The 19,731-nt window shown below is 47.7% G+C and overlaps 1 protein-coding gene across 1 annotated transcript in view; it reads left to right on the forward strand.

Annotated features, from left to right (window-relative positions):
• Positions 1 to 19,731, forward strand: part of ptchd1 (patched domain containing 1) — a 92,772-nt gene that overhangs the window by 19,972 nt on the left and 53,069 nt on the right. Inside the window, exons 4-7 of the mRNA XM_038996846.1 lie at positions 4,581 to 4,695; positions 15,866 to 16,096; positions 18,286 to 18,518; positions 18,595 to 18,833. Coding sequence (XP_038852774.1) covers positions 4,581 to 4,695; positions 15,866 to 16,096; positions 18,286 to 18,518; positions 18,595 to 18,833 — 818 coding nt within the window. The remainder of the gene's footprint in view (positions 1 to 4,580; positions 4,696 to 15,865; positions 16,097 to 18,285; positions 18,519 to 18,594; positions 18,834 to 19,731) is intronic.

The following is a 19,731-nucleotide window of genomic DNA, read 5'->3' on the forward strand; positions in this document are numbered from 1 at the left end:
TCGATCACAGAAGTCAACAAATGAGGGTACCTGGGGACACGCAGGGCCTGGGTTTACATCCACAGGAGGAGTAGGATGAGGGTACGGCTAAAGGCTATCAAAACTGGTCGCCTAGAGCGTTGGGGACAAAGAATAAAAGGAGCAGATTTCTGGGCGTGGTAGAATAGATTCAGGGCATAATGTGCAGACAGGGGTATGGTGGGGTGCGGGTACAGCGGAGGTAAGCCCAGGCACTGAGTGATGATAAGAGAGGTTGTATCTCTGGATAAGCTGGTTATAATGGGTGAGGTCACCGCATGTGTGGGAGGTGGGACAAAGGAGGTATCAGAGGTATGATGAGTGGAACTAGAGGCTCCATTGTAAACTAAAACAATGATAACTAACCTAAACAACAGTATACAAGGCATATTGACATTAGAGAGAGACATAAAGTGAGGCATAAAGTAATCACAGGTGTTGATTTGGAGAGCTATCTAAGACAACAACAGCTAATCAGCTAAGACAACAACAACAGGTAAAATGGCGATGAATGGGCAGAGAGGGTCGGTTAACTACACACAGAGCCTGAGTTCGAGGCTGGGGCCGACAGTAAAAAAAATAAAAAAACATAATAATTAAAATAATTAAATAAACAGAATGGAGTACCGTGATTAATGGACAGTCCAGCATGCATCAGCTATGTAGCCAAGTGATCATAGGGTCCAGGGGGCAGCAATAGATGGAACAGGGAAGCCGCAGAGTAGTCGCTACTACGCTAGCACGCGGGCGACACAACGTTTAAAGTTAGTAGTAAAGTTAGTAGCTCGGGGCTAGTAGAAGCGTCTGCTCCGACGTCCGACGGAGGCCGGTTGAAGGCACAGCGGATGGAGTATTCGTCGGCAGACCAGTCGTGGTGGTGCTGCGGGGCGCCGTGTCGACTAAGGATCCAAGCCAGATGGTGAAAGAGGTATTGTAGTTGTGGTAATTTAGTTTGCTAGCCGGGAGATGCGCCTGCGTCACGGCTAACTGGTGCTAGCTTCGGGGCAGGGGCGTTAGCCACTATAGCCACTCGGTAGCAGTGGTGATCCGGTGCCAAGGTCCAGAGCTTACGGCAAGGATCCAGTGGAGTAGTGTGTTCTAGCCGTGTTTGGGTGGAGTCCGGGTGAACAACTGAGTAGGCCGGGAGGTGGGTCTCAGGGATAGCTTCGGTACTGGGTAACTCGGTGGGTGCTAGCTAGCTGTGAAGATCCGGAGTAATGGTCCAGGGATTACGGCAGGAATCCGGCGTTGTAGTGGAGAGATAGTCCGTTACTGGTAGGCTGGCGAGTATTATCCAAGCTAAAAAAATCTAAAATATTTTAAAAAGGGCTGGTACCTGTGCAGAAGGTAAAGGCCGCTAGCAGTGGCTAACAATGACTAAATAGCTTGTAGCTGGTTAGCTTCTGATGGCTAGGTGGTTCTTGCTATAAGGTCTAAAAAATAAAAAATAATAGCGGTTCCGTATCACATTGGGTGAGGCAGGTTACCGGAAGGTATAATTGAACTAAAATGGAGAAGAGATTGAAATATATACAAAAAAGACGAAAAAATACAAAAGTACACGAGAGGACGAACAAAACACGTCTGCACTGCTACGCCATCTTGGATCAACTTAGAGAAAATACATATCATGTGGCTTTCCACAAGGTTCGATTTTGGGTCCCGTAGTGATCAGTTTATATATGTTACCCCTTGGCAGTGTTATCAGGAAGCACAGCATTGATTTTCACTGTTACGCAGACGATACACAGCATTTCTGTGTCATCAGAGGATTTAGCTCCATGGATAAATTATTAGGTTGTATTCGTGATTTAAACACTTGGATGGCTCACAACTTCCTCCAGCTATATCAAGACAAGATCGAGGTACTTATTGTTGGAGTCAAAGCACAGAGAGAAATCTGGCCGCACATTTTAATGGGCAATAAAGATAAAACACCAGGTAAAAAATCTAGGTGTTATTTTAGATTCTGAACTCCATTTTGAATCACATATTAGGAATGTGACCAAAATAGCTTTTTACCACCTGAGGAACATTTCTCTCTCAGGCTGATACAGAGAGACTCATTCATGCTTTTATTACAAGCAGGCTTGACTACTGTAATGCTCTCCTGTCTGGTCTACCCAAGAAAGCCATTGGTCAACTGCAGAACATACAGAATGCTGCAGGGTACTGACCAAGACCAGACGGAGAGCACACATTACACCGGTTTAATGGTCTCTGTACTGTAAAACACAGCATGCTGCAGGGTACTGACCAAGACCAGACAGAGAACACATTACACCGGTTTTAAGGTCTCTGCACTGGCTGCCTGTGACTTTTAGAATTCATTTTAAGATTCTTCTATTGGTTTTTAAATCAATCCATGATTGTGCACTACATATCAGACATGCTTTTAAATTATGTACCCAATAGGTTCCTCAGGTCCTCTGGCACTGGCCTTATAACTATCCCAAAGCCTAGGACTAAGAGGCATGGAGAGACAGCCTTATAACTATCCCAAAGCCAAGGACCAAGAGGCATGGAGAGACAGCCTTATAACTATCCCAAAGCCTAGGACCAAGAGGCATGGAGAGACAGCCTTATAACTATCCCAAAGCCTAGGACCAAGAGGCATGGAGAGACAGCCTTATAACTATCCCAAAGCCTAGGACCAAGAGGCATGGAGAGACAGCCTTATAACTATCCCAAAGCCTAGGACCAAGAGGCATGGAGAGACAGCCTTATAACTATCCCAAAGCCTAGGACCAAGAGGCATGGAGAGACAGCCTTATAACTATCCCAAAGCCTAGGACCAAGAGGCATGGAGAGACAGCCTTATAACTATCCCAAAGCCTAGGACCAAGAGGCATGGAGAGACAGCCTTATAACTATCCCAAAGCCTAGGACCAAGAGGCATGGAGAGACAGCCTTATAACTATCCCAAAGCCTAGGACCAAGAGGCATGGAGAGACAGCCTTATAACTATCCCAAAGCCTAGGACCAAGAGGCATGGAGAGACAGCCTTATAACTATCCCAAAGCCAAGGACCAAGAGGCATGGAGAGACAGCCTTATAACTATCCCAAAGCCTAGGACCAAGAGGCATGGAGAGACAGCCTTATAACTATCCCAAAGCCTAGGACCAAGAGGCATGGAGAGACAGCCTTATAACTATCCCAAAGCCTAGGACCAAGAGGCATGGAGAGACAGCCTTATAACTATCCCAAAGCCTAGGACCAAGAGGCATGGAGAGACAGCCTTATAACTATCCCAAAGCCAAGGACCAAGAGGCATGGAGAGACAGCCTTTAGTTGTTATGCCCCCAGCCTCTGGAATAGTCTGCCAGAGATCCTGAGGGGTGCCAAGAGGCAGCCTTTAGTTGTTATGCAGCCAGCCTCTGGAATAGTCTGCCAGAGATCCTGAGGGGTGCCAAGAGGCAGCCTTTAGTTGCTATGCCCCCAGCCTCTGGAATAGTCTGCCAGAGATCCTGAGGGGTGCCAAGAGGCAGCCTTTAGTTGCTATGCAGCCAGCCTCTGGAATAGTCTGCCAGAGATCCTGAGGGGTGCCAAGAGGCAGCCTTTAGTTGCTATGCAGCCAGCCTCTGGAATAGTCTGCCAGAGATCCTGAGGGGTGCCAAGAGGCAGCCTTTAGTTGCTATGCAGCCAGCCTCTGGAATAGTCTGCCAGAGATCCTGAGGGGTGCCAAGAGGCAGCCTTTAGTTGCTATGCCCCCAGCCTCTGGAATAGTCTGCCAGAGATCCTGAGGGGTGCCAAGAGGCAGCCTTTAGTTGCTATGCAGCCAGCCTCTGGAATAGCCAGAGAACCTGAGGGGGCCGAAACTGTGGACATTTTAAAAATAGATATTTTAAATATTTTTAGCTTTGCTGTTCCTTAGGTTCTTTTTAGTCACTCAGTTATAATTGTTATTATTTATTTTTTTATCCTCTTGTGTTTGTTGTGTAGTAAATATTAACGTTTTTTTCCCCCAATGTTTTTTAAATTTGTTTTTTCCCAGTGAAGCACATAGCAATGAATTCCATGTCTGAAATGTGCTGTACTAATAAAACTTTATTTAACCATTCCAAACACAAAAACTGGGAAAATAAACAAAAATCCAAAACACAGCAGAATAGAAAGTGGACAGTACCATGTGGGAGGAGACCTATGGGAGGAAACAATCCTTATTCTAATATACAGTGCATTTGGAAAGTATTCCGACCCCTTGCCAAGCCTGTAGCGTCATACCAAATAAGACTTGAGGCTGTAATCGCTGCCAAAGGTGCTTCAACAAAGTACTGAGTAAAGGGTCTGAATACTAATGTAAATGTAATATTTCCCCCCACCCCAAAAAAATGTACATTTCCAAAAATGTATAAATCCTGTTTTTGCTTTCTCATTATGGGGTATTGTGTGTAGATTGATGAGGGATAAAAAACGATTTAATCAATTTTAGAATAAGGCTGTAACATAATAAAATGTGGAAAAAGTCAAGGGGTCTGAATACTTTCCGAATGTACTGTAATATATATTTTAGTAATGGTGGACTAAAAGGTCTGTTTGTTTGTGTGTTTGTTGCCAACAGATCTAAACACACCCTGTACTCTGACCTGCAGACTCCAGGTCGTTACGGTCGTGTTATAGTCACCTCTAGGAGAGGCAGCATCCTGGACCCCCTACACACAGACCTGGTACTCAAGGTAACGCTGCGTGTGCGCGTGCGTGTGCTTGTGCGTGTGTGTTGGTCAGAGAATGATATAGCGGCCTATTTTATGTTTGCTTAACACACTCCTCTCTCAGTGTAAAAAAACGCACAGGGCCAGCCAGATGAGCAGCAGTCAGTCAGCCAGGCCAGGCCAGGCAGTGTATATACAATCTGAACCAGTCACTCAGTCAGCCAAGCCAAATCAAATCAAATTTTATTGGTCACATACACGTGATTAGCAGATGTTATTGCGGGTGTAGTGAAATGCTTGTGCTTCTAGCTCCGACAGTGCAGTAATATACCCCACGCATCCGCACACTCCACTGGCTTCCAGTCGAAACTCGCATCCACTACGAGACCATGGTGCTTAGCTACAGAACAGCAAGAGGAACTGTCCCTCCCTACCTTCAGGCTGTCTACAGAACAGCAAGAGGACCTGTCCCTCCCTACCTTCAGGCTGTCTACAGAACAGCAAGAGGACCTGTCCCTCCCTACCTTCAGGCTGTCTACAGAACAGCAAGAGGAACTGTCCCTCCCTACCTTCAGGCTGTCTACAGAACAGCAAGAGGAACTGTCCCTCCCTACCTTCAGGCTGCCTACAGAACAGCAAGAGGACCTGTCCCTCCCTACCTTCAGAACAGCAAGAGGACCTGTCCCTCCCTACCTACAGAACAGCAAGAGGACCTGTCCCTCCCTACCTACAGAACAGCAAGAGGACCTGTCCCTCCCTACCTACAGAACAGCAAGAGGACCTGTCCCTCCCTACCTTCAGAATGTCTACAGAACAGCAAGAGGACCTGTCCCTCCCTACCTTCAGGCTGTCTACAGAACAGCAAGAGGAACTGTCCCTCCCTACCTTCAGGCTGTCTACAGAACAGCAAGAGGACCTGTCCCTCCCTACCTTCAGGCTGTCTACAGAACAGCAAGAGGAACTGTCCCTCCCTACCTTCAGGCTGTCTACAGAACAGCAAGAGGAACTGTCCCTCCCTACCTTCAGGCTGTCTACAGAACAGCAAGAGGAACTGTCCCTCCCTACCTTCAGGCTGTCTACAGAACAGCAAGAGGAACTGTCCCTCCCTACCTTCAGGCTGTCTACAGAACAGCAAGAGGAACTGTCCCTCCCTACCTTCAGGCTGTCTACAGAACAGCAAGAGGAACTGTCCCTCCCTACCTTCAGGCTGTCTACAGAACAGCAAGAGGAACTGTCCCTCCCTACCTTCAGGCTGTCTACAGAACAGCAAGAGGACCTGTCCCTCCCTACCTTCAGGCTGTCTACAGAACAGCAAGAGGACCTGTCCCTCCCTACCTTCAGGCTGTCTACAGAACAGCAAGAGGACCTGTCCCTCCCTACCTTCAGGCTGTCTACAGAACAGCAAGAGGACCTGTCCCTCCCTACCTTCAGGCTGTCTACAGAACAGCAAGAGGACCTGTCCCTCCCTACCTTCAGGCTGTCTACAGAACAGCAAGAGGACCTGTCCCTCCCTACCTTCAGGCTGTCTACAGAACAGCAAGAGGACCTGTCCCTCCCTACCTTCAGGCTGTCTACAGAACAGCAAGAGGAACTGTCCCTCCCTACCTTCAGGCTGTCTACAGAACAGCAAGAGGAACTGTCCCTCCCTACCTTCAGGCTGTCTACAGAACAGCAAGAGGAACTGTCCCTCCCTACCTTCAGGCTGTCTACAGAACAGCAAGAGGAACTGTCCCTCCCTACCTTCAGGCTGTGCTCAAACCCTACACCCCAACCCAAGCACTTCATTCTACCACCTCAGGTCTCTTGGCCCTCTCGCACTACGGGAGGGCAATATTTGCCCAGTCCAAGCTCTTCTCTGTCCTGGCACCCCAATGGTGGAACCAGCCTCCCCCTGAAGCCAGAACAGTGGAGTCCCTGCCCATCTTCCGAAACCATCTGAAACCCTACCTTCAAACAATATCTTAAATAATCCTCCTCCCCTCAACTTAACCATCACTTGACCCCTCCCATCCAGAGGCTGCACTCCTAGTGGCCGGGGACTTTAATGCAGGAAAACTTAAATCAGTTTTACCTTATTTCTATCAGCATGTTAAATGTGCAACCAGAGGGAAAAAAACTTTAGACCACCTTTACGCCACACACAGAGACGTGTACAAAGCTCTCCCTCGCCCTCCATTTGGCAAATCTGACCACAATTCTATCCTCCTGATTCCTACTTTCAAGCTAAAATGTAAGCAGGAAGCACCAGCGACTCAGTCTATAAAAGAGTGGTCAGATGAAGCAGATGCTAAACAACAGAGCTGTTTCGATAGCACAGACTGGAATATGTTCCGGGATTCTTCCGATGGCATTGAGGAGTACATCACATCAGTCACTGGCTTTATCAATAAGTGCATCGAGCACGTCGTCCCCACAGTGACCGTACGTGCATACCCCAACCAGAAGCCATGGATAACAGGCAACATTCACACGAAGCTAAAGGGTAGAGCTGCCACTTTCAAGGAGCGGGACTCTAACCCGGAAGCTTATAAGAAATCCCACTATGCCCTCCGACGAACTGTCAAAGAGGTAAAACGTCAATACAGAACTAAGATCGAAATGTACTACACCGGCTCCAACGCTCGTCGGATGTGGCAGGGCTTGCAAACTATCAGACTACAAAGGGAAGCACAGCCGCGAGAGTTGCCCAGTGACACAAGCCTACCAGATGAGCTAAGTAACCTCTATGCTCGCTTCAAGGCAAGTAACACTGAAACATGCATGAGAGCATCAGCTGTTCTGGACGACTGTGTGATCACGCTCTCCGCGGCCGATATGAGTAAGACCTTAAAACAGGTCAACATTCACAAGGCCGCAGGGCCAGACGGCTTACCGTGGACGTGTACTCCGAGCATGCGCTGACCATCTGGCAAGTGTCTTCACTGACATTTTCAACCTCTCCCTGTCTGAGTCTGTAATGCCAACATGTTCAAGCACAACACAATAGTCCCTGTGCCCAAGAACACCAAAGGTAACCTGCCTAAATGACTACTGACCCGTAGCACTCACATCTGTAGCCATGAAATGCTTTGAAAGGCTGGTCATAGCTCACATCAACACCATTATCGCAGAAACCCTAGACCCACTCCAATTTGCATACCGCCCCAACAGATCCACAGATGATGAAATCTGTATTTAACTCCACACTGCCCTTTCACACCTGGACAAAAGGAACACCTATGTGAGAATGCTATTCATTGACTACAGCTCAGTGTTCAACACCATAGTCCCCTCAAAGCTCATCACTAAGCTAAGGACCCTGGGACTAAACACCTCCCTCTGCATCTGGATCCTGGACTTCCTGACAGGCAGACCCCCAGGTGATAAGAGTAGGTAACAACACATCCGCCATGCTGATCCTCAACACGGGGGCCCCTCAGGGGTGCGTGCTCAGTCCCCTCCTGTACTCCCTGTTCACTCATGACTGCACGGCCAGGCACGACTCCAACACCATCATTAATTTTGCCGATGACACAGCAGTGGTAGGCCTGATCACCGACAATGATGAGACGGCCTATAGGGAGGAGGTCAGAAACCTGACCGTGTGGTGCCAGGATAACAGCCTCTCCCTCAACGTGATCAAGACAAAGGAGATGATTGTGGAATACAGGAAAAGGAGGACGGAGCACGCCCCCATTCTCATTGACGAGGCTGGAGTGGAGCAGGTTGAGAGCTTCAAGCTCCTTGGTGTCCACATCACCAACAAGCTATCATGGTTTAAACACACCAAGACAGTCATGAAGAGGGCACGACAACGCCTATTCCCCCTCAGGAGACTGAAAAGATTTGGCATAGATCCTCAAATCCTCAAAAAGTTCTACAGCTGCACCATCAAGAGCATCCTGACGGGTTGCATCACTGCCTGGTATGGCAACTGCTCGGCTTCCGACCGCAAGGCACTACAGAGGGTAGTGTGTACGGCCCAGTACATCACCGGGGCCAAGCTTCCTGCCATCCAGGACCTCTATACCAGGCGGTGTCAGAAGAAGGCCATAAAAATTGTCAGACTCCAGCTACCCTAGACATAGACTGTTCTCTCTGCTACCGCAAGCAGTACCGGAGCGCCAAGTCTTGGTCCAAGAGGCTTCTAAACAGCTTCTACCACAAAGCCATAAGACTCGTGAACAGCTAATCAAATGGCTACCCAGACTTTTTGCATTGCCCTCCTCCCCTCTTCTACGCTGCTGCTACTCTGTTATTATCTATGCATAGTCACTTTAACTCTACCTACATGTACATATTACCTCGACACCGGTACCCCCTGTATATAGCCCCGCTATTGTTATTTACTGCTGCTCTTTAATTATTTGTTATTCTTATCTCTTACTTTTTTTTAGGTATTTTCTTAAATCTCTATTGTTGGTTAAGGGCTTGTAAGTAAGCATTTCAAGTCAAATCAAATCAAATTGATTTATATAGCCCTTCTTACATCAGCTGATATCTCAAAGTGCTGTACAGAAACCCAGCCTAAAACCCCAAACAGCAAGCAATGCAGGTGTAGAAGCACGGTGGCTAGGAAAAACTCCCTAGAAAGGCCAAAACCTAGGAAGAAACCTAGAGAGGAACCAGGCTATGAGGGTTGGCCAGTCCTCTTCTGGCTGTGCCGGGTGGAGATTATAACAGAACATGGCCAAGATGTTCAAATGTTCATAAATGACCAGCATGGTCAAATAATAAAAATCACAGTAGTTGTCGAGGGTGCAACAAGTCAGCACCTCAGGAGTAAATGTCAGTTGGCTTTTCATAGCCGATCATTAAGAGTATCTCTACCGCTCCTGCTGTCTCTAGAGAGTTGAAAACAGCAGGTCTGGGACAGGTAGCACGTCCGGTGAACAGGTCAGGGTTCCATAGCCGCAGGCAGAACAGTTGAAACTGGAGCAGCAGCACGGCCAAGTGAATAGGGGACAGCAAGGAGTCATCATGCTAGGTAGTCCTGAGGCATGGTCCTAGGGCTCAGGTCCTCCGAGAGAGAGAAAGAAAGAGAGAAGGAGATAATTAGAGAGAGCATACTTAAATTCACACAGGACACCGGATAAGACAGGAGAAGTACTCCAGATATAACAGACTGACCCTAGCCCCCCGACACATAAACTACTGCAGCATAAATACTGGAGCCTGAGACAGGAGGGGTCAGGAGACACTGTAGCCCCATCCGATGATACCCCCGGACAGGGCCAAACAGGCAGGATATAACCCCACCCACTTTGCCAAAGCACAGCCCCCACACCATTAGAGGGATATCTTCAACCACCAACTTACCATCCTGAGACAAGGCCGAGTATAGCCCACAAAGATCTCCGCCACGGCACAACCCAAGGGGGGGCGCCAACCCAGACAGGAAGATCACGTCAGTGACTCAACCCACTCAAGTGACGCACCCCTCCTAGGGACGGCCAGTGACTCAGCCACTGTAAGGTGTTCACCTGTTGTATTTGGCGCATGTGACAAATAAAATTGGATTTGATTTATATCCAGTCAGTAACAACACATTTATTTCCAATATTGTTCAATGTTAGGGTTTAAAGCTCTGTTGTTGAGAGTGAGGTATGGTATGTAATGGGTAGTCTAGTGACCATACACACACACAAGCGCTGGTATATGCAGCATTCCAAGGTGTGTGATAACTCCGCCCACACACTGTGAATGGCATCGCTGTTTCCTAGTAACTGTAACCACGCACATGATCCCTATTGTCTTCTTGCCATGGAAACAGAACAGAATACTTCCTAATCTGTGGATACTTCTCCCAATACAGTGTTTGTATTGTATTTTTGGACATATACAAACAGTATAATTATAGGAACATAATTATATACATACAGGTACATATGGTAGTAGGTGGATTATAGTATAGGTGCATACAGTGCATTCTGAAAGTATTCAGACCCCTTCCCTTTTTTCACATTTTGTTACGTTACAGCCTTGTTATAAAATGTATTAAATCATTTTTTCCCCTCATTAATCTACAAACAATACCCCATAATGACAGAGCGAAAACAGTTTAAGACATTTTTGCATGTTTTTTATTTATTTTTATTAACAGAAATACCTTAAGTATTCTGATCCTTTGCTATGAGACTCAAAATTGAGCTCCGGTGCATCCTGATTCCATTGATCATCCTTGAGATGTTTCTACAACTGGTTTGGAGTCCACCAGTGATACATTTAAATGATTGGACATGCCTTAGAAAGACACCTAGACACCTGTCTATATAAGGTCCCACAGTTTCCAGTGCATGTCAGAGCAAAAACCAAGCCATGAGGTCAAAGGAATTGTCCGTAGAGCTCCGAGACAGGATTGTGTCGAGGCACAGATCTGGGGAAGAGTACCAAAACATTTCTGTAGCATTGAAGGTCCCCAAGAACACAGTGGCCTCCATAATTCTTAAATCAAAGAAGTTTGGTACCCCCAAGACTCTTCCTAGACCTGGCCGCCCAGCCAAACTGAGCAATCGTGGGAGAAGGGCCTTGGTCAGGGAGGTGACCAAGAACCCAATGGTCACTCTGACAGAGCTCCAGAGTTCCTCTATGGAGATGGGAGAACCTTCCAGAAGGACAACCATCTCTGCAGCACTAGACGGTAGCCACTCCTCAGTAAAAGACACATGACAGCCTGCTTGGAGTTTGCCAAAAGGCACCTAAAAGACTTTGACCATGAGAAACAAGATTCTCTGGTCTGATGAAACCAAGATTGAACTCTTTGGCTTGAATGCCAAGTGTCAGGTCTGGAGGAAACCTGTCACCTTCCCTACGTTGAAGCATGGTGGTGGCAGCATCATGCTGTGGGGATGTTTTTCAGCGGCAGGGACTGGGAGACTAGTCAGGAATGAGGGAAAGATGAGATCCTCGATGAAAACCTGCCCCAGAACGCTCGGGACCTCAGAAGGGGGTGAAGGTTCACCTTCCAACAGGACAACGACCCTAAGCACACAGCCAAGACAATGCAGGATTGGCTTTGGGACAAGTCTCTGAATGTCCTTGAGTGGCCCAGCCAGAGCCCGGACTTGAACCTGATCGAACATCTCTGGAGAGACCTGAAAAAAGATGTGCTGTGATGCTCCCCATCCAACCTGACAGAGCTTGAGAGGATCTGCAGAGAAGAATGGGAGAAATCTCCAAAATACAGGTGTGCCAAGCTTGTAGCGTCATACCAAATAAGACTTGAGGCTGTAATCGCTGCCAAAGGTGCTTCAACAAAGTACTGAATAAAGGGTCTGAATACTTATGTAAATGTGATATTTCAGTTTTAATAAAGGTGCACATGTTTCTCGAAACCTGTTTTTGCTTTGTCATTATGGGGTATTGTGATGTCATTATGGGGTATTGTGATGTCATTATGGGGTATTGTGATGTCATTATGGGGTATTGTGATGTCATTATGGGGTATTGTGTGTAGATTAATGATGGGGGGAAAAAACTATTTAATCAATTTTAGAGTAATGCTGTGACATAACAAAATGTGGAAAAAGTCAAGGGGTCTGAATACTCCGATTGCACTGTATATTATGTGCATACAGGTACTTCCATGTTCCAAAATAACAGCCTTGTTTCCTGTGTAAAGGCAGTGATATCGCTACTGCTTGAATGGATTGGTAAAGAAACACAGAAATAAAGAATTCTCTCTCTCTCTTCAGCTCCATCGTGCTGTCGTTCAGCTCCAGGTTCCAGTGTTGGGGTTCAACTACTCTTTCTCCCACCTCTGTCTTCTCTCTCTCTCTTCAGCTCCATCGTGCTGTCGTTCAGCTCCAGGTTCCAGTGTTGGGGTTCAACTACTCTTTCTCCCACCTCTGTCTTCTCTCTCTCTCTTCAGCTCCATCGTGCTGTCGTTCAGCTCCAGGTTCCAGTGTTGGGGTTCAACTACTCTTTCTCCCACCTCTGTCTTCTCTCTCTCTCTTCAGCTCCATCGTGCTGTCGTTCAGCTCCAGGTTCCAGTGTTGGGGTTCAACTACTCTTTCTCCCACCTCTGTCTTCTCTCTCTCTCTTCAGCTCCATCGTGCTGTCGTTCAGCTCCAGGTTCCAGTGTTGGGGTTCAACTACTCTTTCTCCCACCTCTGTCTTCTCTCTCTCTCTTCAGCTCCATCGTGCTGTCGTTCAGCTCCAGGTTCCAGTGTTGGGGTTCAACTACTCTTTCTCCCACCTCTGTCTTCTCTCTCTCTCTTCAGCTCCATCGTGCTGTCGTTCAGCTCCAGGTTCCAGTGTTGGGGTTCAACTACTCTTTCTCCCACCTCTGTCTTCTCTCTCTCTCTTCAGCTCCATCGTGCTGTCGTTCAGCTCCAGGTTCCAGTGTTGGGGTTCAACTACTCTTTCTCCCACCTCTGTCTTCTCTCTCTCTCTTCAGCTCCATCGTGCTGTCGTTCAGCTCCAGGTTCCAGTGTTGGGGTTCAACTACTCTTTCTCCCACCTCTGTCTTCTCTCTCTCTCTTCAGCTCCATCGTGCTGTCGTTCAGCTCCAGGTTCCAGTGTTGGGGTTCAACTACTCTTTCTCCCACCTCTGTCTTCTCTCTCTCTCTTCAGCTCCATCGTGCTGTCGTTCAGCTCCAGGTTCCAGTGTTGGGGTTCAACTACTCTTTCTCCCACCTCTGTCTTCTCTCTCTCTCTTCAGCTCCATCGTGCTGTCGTTCAGCTCCAGGTTCCAGTGTTGGGGTTCAACTACTCTTTCTCCCACCTCTGTCTTCTCTCTCTCTCTTCAGCTCCATCGTGCTGTCGTTCAGCTCCAGGTTCCAGTGTTGGGGTTCAACTACTCTTTCTCCCACCTCTGTCTTCTCTCTCTCTCTTCAGCTCCATCGTGCTGTCGTTCAGCTCCAGGTTCCAGTGTTGGGGTTCAACTACTCTTTCTCCCACCTCTGTCTTCTCTCTCTCTCTTCAGCTCCATCGTGCTGTCGTTCAGCTCCAGGTTCCAGTGTTGGGGTTCAACTACTCTTTCTCCCACCTCTGTCTTCTCTCTCTCTCTTCAGCTCCATCGTGCTGTCGTTCAGCTCCAGGTTCCAGTGTTGGGGTTCAACTACTCTTTCTCCCACCTCTGTCTTCTCTCTCTCTCTTCAGCTCCATCGTGCTGTCGTTCAGCTCCAGGTTCCAGTGTTGGGGTTCAACTACTCTTTCTCCCACCTCTGTCTTCTCTCTCTCTCTTCAGCTCCATCGTGCTGTCGTTCAGCTCCAGGTTCCAGTGTTGGGGTTCAACTACTCTTTCTCCCACCTCTGTCTTCTCTCTCTCTCTTCAGCTCCATCGTGCTGTCGTTCAGCTCCAGGTTCCAGTGTTGGGGTTCAACTACTCTTTCTCCCACCTCTGTCTTCTCTCTCTCTCTTCAGCTCCATCGTGCTGTCGTTCAGCTCCAGGTTCCAGTGTTGGGGTTCAACTACTCTTTCTCCCACCTCTGTCTTCTCTCTCTCTCTTCAGCTCCATCGTGCTGTCGTTCAGCTCCAGGTTCCAGTGTTGGGGTTCAACTACTCTTTCTCCCACCTCTGTCTTCTCTCTCTCTCTTCAGCTCCATCGTGCTGTCGTTCAGCTCCAGGTTCCAGTGTTGGGGTTCAACTACTCTTTCTCCCACCTCTGTCTTCTCTCTCTCTCTTCAGCTCCATCGTGCTGTCGTTCAGCTCCAGGTTCCAGTGTTGGGGTTCAACTACTCTTTCTCCCACCTCTGTCTTCTCTCTCTCTCTTCAGCTCCATCGTGCTGTCGTTCAGCTCCAGGTTCCAGTGTTGGGGTTCAACTACTCTTTCTCCCACCTCTGTCTTCTCTCTCTCTCTTCAGCTCCATCGTGCTGTCGTTCAGCTCCAGGTTCCAGTGTTGGGGTTCAACTACTCTTTCTCCCACCTCTGTCTTCTCTCTCTCTCTTCAGCTCCATCGTGCTGTCGTTCAGCTCCAGGTTCCAGTGTTGGGGTTCAACTACTCTTTCTCCCACCTCTGTCTTCTCTCTCTCTCTTCAGCTCCATCGTGCTGTCGTTCAGCTCCAGGTTCCAGTGTTGGGGTTCAACTACTCTTTCTCCCACCTCTGTCTTCTCTCTCTCTCTTCAGCTCCATCGTGCTGTCGTTCAGCTCCAGGTTCCAGTGTTGGGGTTCAACTACTCTTTCTCCCACCTCTGTCTTCTCTCTCTCTCTTCAGCTCCATCGTGCTGTCGTTCAGCTCCAGGTTCCAGTGTTGGGGTTCAACTACTCTTTCTCCCACCTCTGTCTTCTCTCTCTCTCTCTTCAGCTCCATCGTGCTGTCGTTCAGCTCCAGGTTCCAGTGTTGGGGTTCAACTACTCTTTCTCCCACCTCTGTCTTCTCTCTCTCTCTTCAGCTCCATCGTGCTGTCGTTCAGCTCCAGGTTCCAGTGTTGGGGTTCAACTACTCTTTCTCCCACCTCTGTCTTCTCTCTCTCTCTTCAGCTCCATCGTGCTGTCGTTCAGCTCCAGGTTCCAGTGTTGGGGTTCAACTACTCTTTCTCCCACCTCTGTCTTCTCTCTCTCTCTTCAGCTCCATCGTGCTGTCGTTCAGCTCCAGGTTCCAGTGTTGGGGTTCAACTACTCTTTCTCCCACCTCTGTCTTCTCTCTCTCTCTTCAGCTCCATCGTGCTGTCGTTCAGCTCCAGGTTCCAGTGTTGGGGTTCAACTACTCTTTCTCCCACCTCTGTCTTCTCTCTCTCTCTTCAGCTCCATCGTGCTGTCGTTCAGCTCCAGGTTCCAGTGTTGGGGTTCAACTACTCTTTCTCCCACCTCTGTCTTCTCTCTCTCTCTTCAGCTCCATCGTGCTGTCGTTCAGCTCCAGGTTCCAGTGTTGGGGTTCAACTACTCTTTCTCCCACCTCTGTCTTCTCTCTCTCTCTTCAGCTCCATCGTGCTGTCGTTCAGCTCCAGGTTCCAGTGTTGGGGTTCAACTACTCTTTCTCCACCTCTGTCTTCTCTCTCTCTCTTCAGCTCCATCGTGCTGTCGTTCAGCTCCAGGTTCCAGTGTTGGGGTTCAACTACTCTTTCTCCCACCTCTGTCTTCTCTCTCTCTCTTCAGCTCCATCGTGCTGTCGTTCAGCTCCAGGTTCCAGTGTTGGGGTTCAACTACTCTTTCTCCCACCTCTGTCTTCTCTCTCTCTCTTCAGCTCCATCGTGCTGTCGTTCAGCTCCAGGTTCCAGTGTTGGGGTTCAACTACTCTTTCTCCCACCTCTGTCTTCTCTCTCTCTCTTCAGCTCCATCGTGCTGTCGTTCAGCTCCAGGTTCCAGTGTTGGGGTTCAACTACTCTTTCTCCCACCTCTGTCTTCTCGACGACAAGAATACCTGCATCATCGATGACATCATCCGATCCCTGGAGGACAGCCAATCAGCTCGCTTCGCTAACCGTTCTTCCCTTCCTCTGCGCTACCCAATCACACGTCTGGCTGACGGGCGGATGGCCTACATTGGTCACCAGTTAGGAGGGGTGTGTACTGTGTATTTTCATTGGTCACCTGTTAGGATGAGTGTGTACTGTGTATTTTCATTGGTCACTTGTTAGGATGAGTGTGTACTGTGTATTTTCATTGGTCACCTGTTAGGAGGGGTGTGTACTGTGTATTTTCATTGGTCACCTGTTAGGATGAGTGGGTATTGCGTCTGATTTGAGACTAGAGTTGCACAATTCTGGCAACTTTCCACAAAGTTCCCAGGTTTTCCTCAAATACAAGTTGGAAGATTTCCAGAATCAGAAGGGAATGAGCAGGAAGTAAGTCCTCCAACCAGGATTTCTGGACAACCTGAGGGGTATAGAGATACTCAGGGTTTTCTAAAGCTAACCAGCTTCAGTTAACTTCACATTCCATCCAAGTACTCGAACGGTGGATATTGCTCGTCCTCCTGCCTCTAACTCTAGCAGGCTTGTAACTTTGCGTTCATGTCACACATGGCTAGTCGACCGCTCTTCATTGAGACTATGCTGAAACATCAATCCATGGGTGAGTCAGTGCCATATTTTAATTTGTGCCGAAATTCAAAATGAAAGAAAATGATCTTGCAAATTCAGCAGGTTATGGAGTGAAATAGACTTTTAGAAGTGCTTTAATTGTATTACTTGTCGTTATCTTAGGATTGCATTGATAAGCATACCAATCACTTCTATCTGTGGAACAGCTTGTTGCGTTGTGGCCATAGACATATAATCCATAGAAGGGTTTTGGAACCTCTAAACCTGAGAATTTAACTGTTAAACTCATGGGTACACTAGCAATAGCTGCCAGTCCTGACTTGAATGGGAACTGCTATCCTATGTCTATGGTTGGTTACGGCTGTTAGTTTGCCTTTAACAAATGTGAAAATATAATTGCGAGAAAAACATACAGTTTGGAAAGCAAATGTTGTCCTTACTAAATGTGTCATGTGATACATATTTTAATGACTTTTTTTACACACAAAAAAAACCATTTGATTAATAAAATATTGAATAAGTAGTCTACCTCGAATGAAAGGGACGATGACACAATCTTTGCAAGAGGAAGGGAATCTAATTTCATTGGTCCTCAACTCGTGGCTCAGACACTTAATTCAGGATAAATAGAGTTAGCTCTGAGTTACCCTGCACCCGAGCAGGATAGTTCTGAAGGACTTGTTGCCATAGAAATGTACCTGGCTCTCTCCTCAGTTACCTCGCTAACTCCTCAAACCTGTTTCGTAGGATATCCCTTTTTGGGAAAGTTATGTGAATTTTGCAACCTTTCTTTAAACGCAGCCTTTCTTCTGCTAACAACCCTTTACTGGCCCTTATTACCCTTATTACCCATATTACCCTTATTACCCATATTACCCTTATTACCCATATTACCCTTATTACCCTTATTACCCTTATTACCCTTATTACCCATATTACCCTTCTTACCCATATTACCCATATTACCCATATTACCCATATTACCCATATTACCCTTATTACCCTTATTACCCATATTACCCATATTACCCATATTACCCATATTACCCTTATTACCCATATTACCCATATTACCCTTATTACCCATATTACCCATATTACCCTTATTACCCATATTACCCATATTACCCATATTACCCTTATTACCCTTATTACCCATATGACCCATATGACCCTTATTACCCATATTACCCATATTACCCTTATTACCCTTATTACCCTTATTACCCATATTACCCATATTACCCATATGACCCATATTACCCTTATTACCCATATTACCCTTATTACCCTTATTACCCATATTACCCATATTACCCATATTACCCATATTACCCTTATTACCCATATTACCCTTATTACCCATATTACCCTTATTACCCATATTACCCTTATTACCCTTATTACCCTTATTACCCTTATTACCCATATTACCCTTCTTTAGGGTCAGGGTTAGGGTTAGGGTTAGCTAACCCTGACCCATATTACCGCCCTCAGGTGACCTTTCCCTTCTTTAGGGTCAGGGTTAGGTCAGGGTTAGGGTTAGGGTTAGGTCAGGGTTAGGTCAGGGTCAGGGTTAGGGTTAGGTCAGGGTTAGGTCAGGGTTAGGGTTAGGTCAGGGTCAGGGTTAGGGTTAGCTAACCCTGACCCATATTACCGCCCTCAGGTGACCTTTCCCTTCTTTAGACGCAGCCTTTCTTCTTTTCCAGGTGCAGGCGTGGGGGGCGGGGCCTGCAGTACAGGGCCCAGGGGGTGTGTCTGGTCGAGGCCAAGGAGTCCGGAGCGCTAGGGCTCTGCAGCTGACCTACTACCTGCAGGCTCGCGGCGCCCTGACGGACAGGGTGGCTAGCCAATGGGAGCAGGCGTTCTGTGGAGAGCTGGGCCGGTTTGGGGCGGGACACCCTGAACTGAGCTTATACCCCTTCACTTCATCCTCTCTAAGGTGTGTGTGTGCATATGTGAGTGTGTGTGTCTCTCTCTTCTCGCTACCCCTCTAACTCAGCCCTCTCTCCCCCCAGGACAGACTTCCAGGCGTCGTCAGTGCTGGCTCGGCGCCCCCTGCTGGCCAGTGTATGTGTGTGTTTGGTGTTAGCCGTGGGCTGTTGTTCGATGAGGGACTGTGTGAGAGCTAAACCCTGGCTAGGGCTTTTGGCTCTGCTGTCTATCGCCCTCTCTGGTCTCACTGCTGCTGGCATCCTTAACCTGACTGGAACCACTTACAACTCAACCTACCTGGGGGTACCATTCATACTGCTGGGTGAGTTATGACTATCTACCTGGGGGTACCATTCATACTGCTGGGTGAGTTATGACTATCTACCTGGGGGTACCATTCATACTGCTGGGTGAGTTATAACCTCCCATCTACCTGGGGGTACCATTCATACTGCTGGGTGAGTTATAACTACCTATCTACCTGGGGGTACCATTCATACTGCTGGGTGAGTTATGACTATCTACCTGGGGGTACCATTCATACTGCTGGGTGAGTTATGACTACCTATCTACCTGGGGGTACCATTCATACTGCTGGGTGAGTTATAACTACCTATCTACCTGGGGGTACCATTCATACTGCTGGGTGAGTTATAACTACCTATCTACCTGGGGGTACCATTCATACTGCTGGGTGAGTTATAACTACCTATCTACCTGGGGGTACCATTCATACTGCTGGGTGAGTTATAACCTCCTATCTACCTGGGGGTACCATTCATACTGCTGGGTGAGTTATGACTACCTATCTACCTGGGGGTACCATTCATACTGCTGGGTGAGTTATAACTACCTATCTACCTGGGGGTACCATTCATACTGCTGGGTGAGTTATACCTACTTATCTACCTGGGGGTACCATTCATACTGCTGGGTGAGTTATAACCTCCTATCTACCTGGGGGTACCATTCATACTGCTGGGTGAGTTATAACTACCTATCTACCTGGGGGTACCATTCATACTGCTGGGTGAGTTATGACTATCTACCTGGGGGTACCATTCATACTGCTGGGTGAGTTATAACTACCTATCTACCTGGGGGTACCATTCATACTGCTGGGTGAGTTATAACCTATCTACCTGGGGGTACCATTCATACTGCTGGGTGAGTTATAACCTCCTATCTACCTGGGGGTACCATTCATACTGCTGGGTGAG

This window comes from Salvelinus namaycush, chromosome 7, assembly GCF_016432855.1.
Source record: "Salvelinus namaycush isolate Seneca chromosome 7, SaNama_1.0, whole genome shotgun sequence".
NCBI lineage: Eukaryota > Metazoa > Chordata > Actinopteri > Salmoniformes > Salmonidae > Salvelinus > Salvelinus namaycush.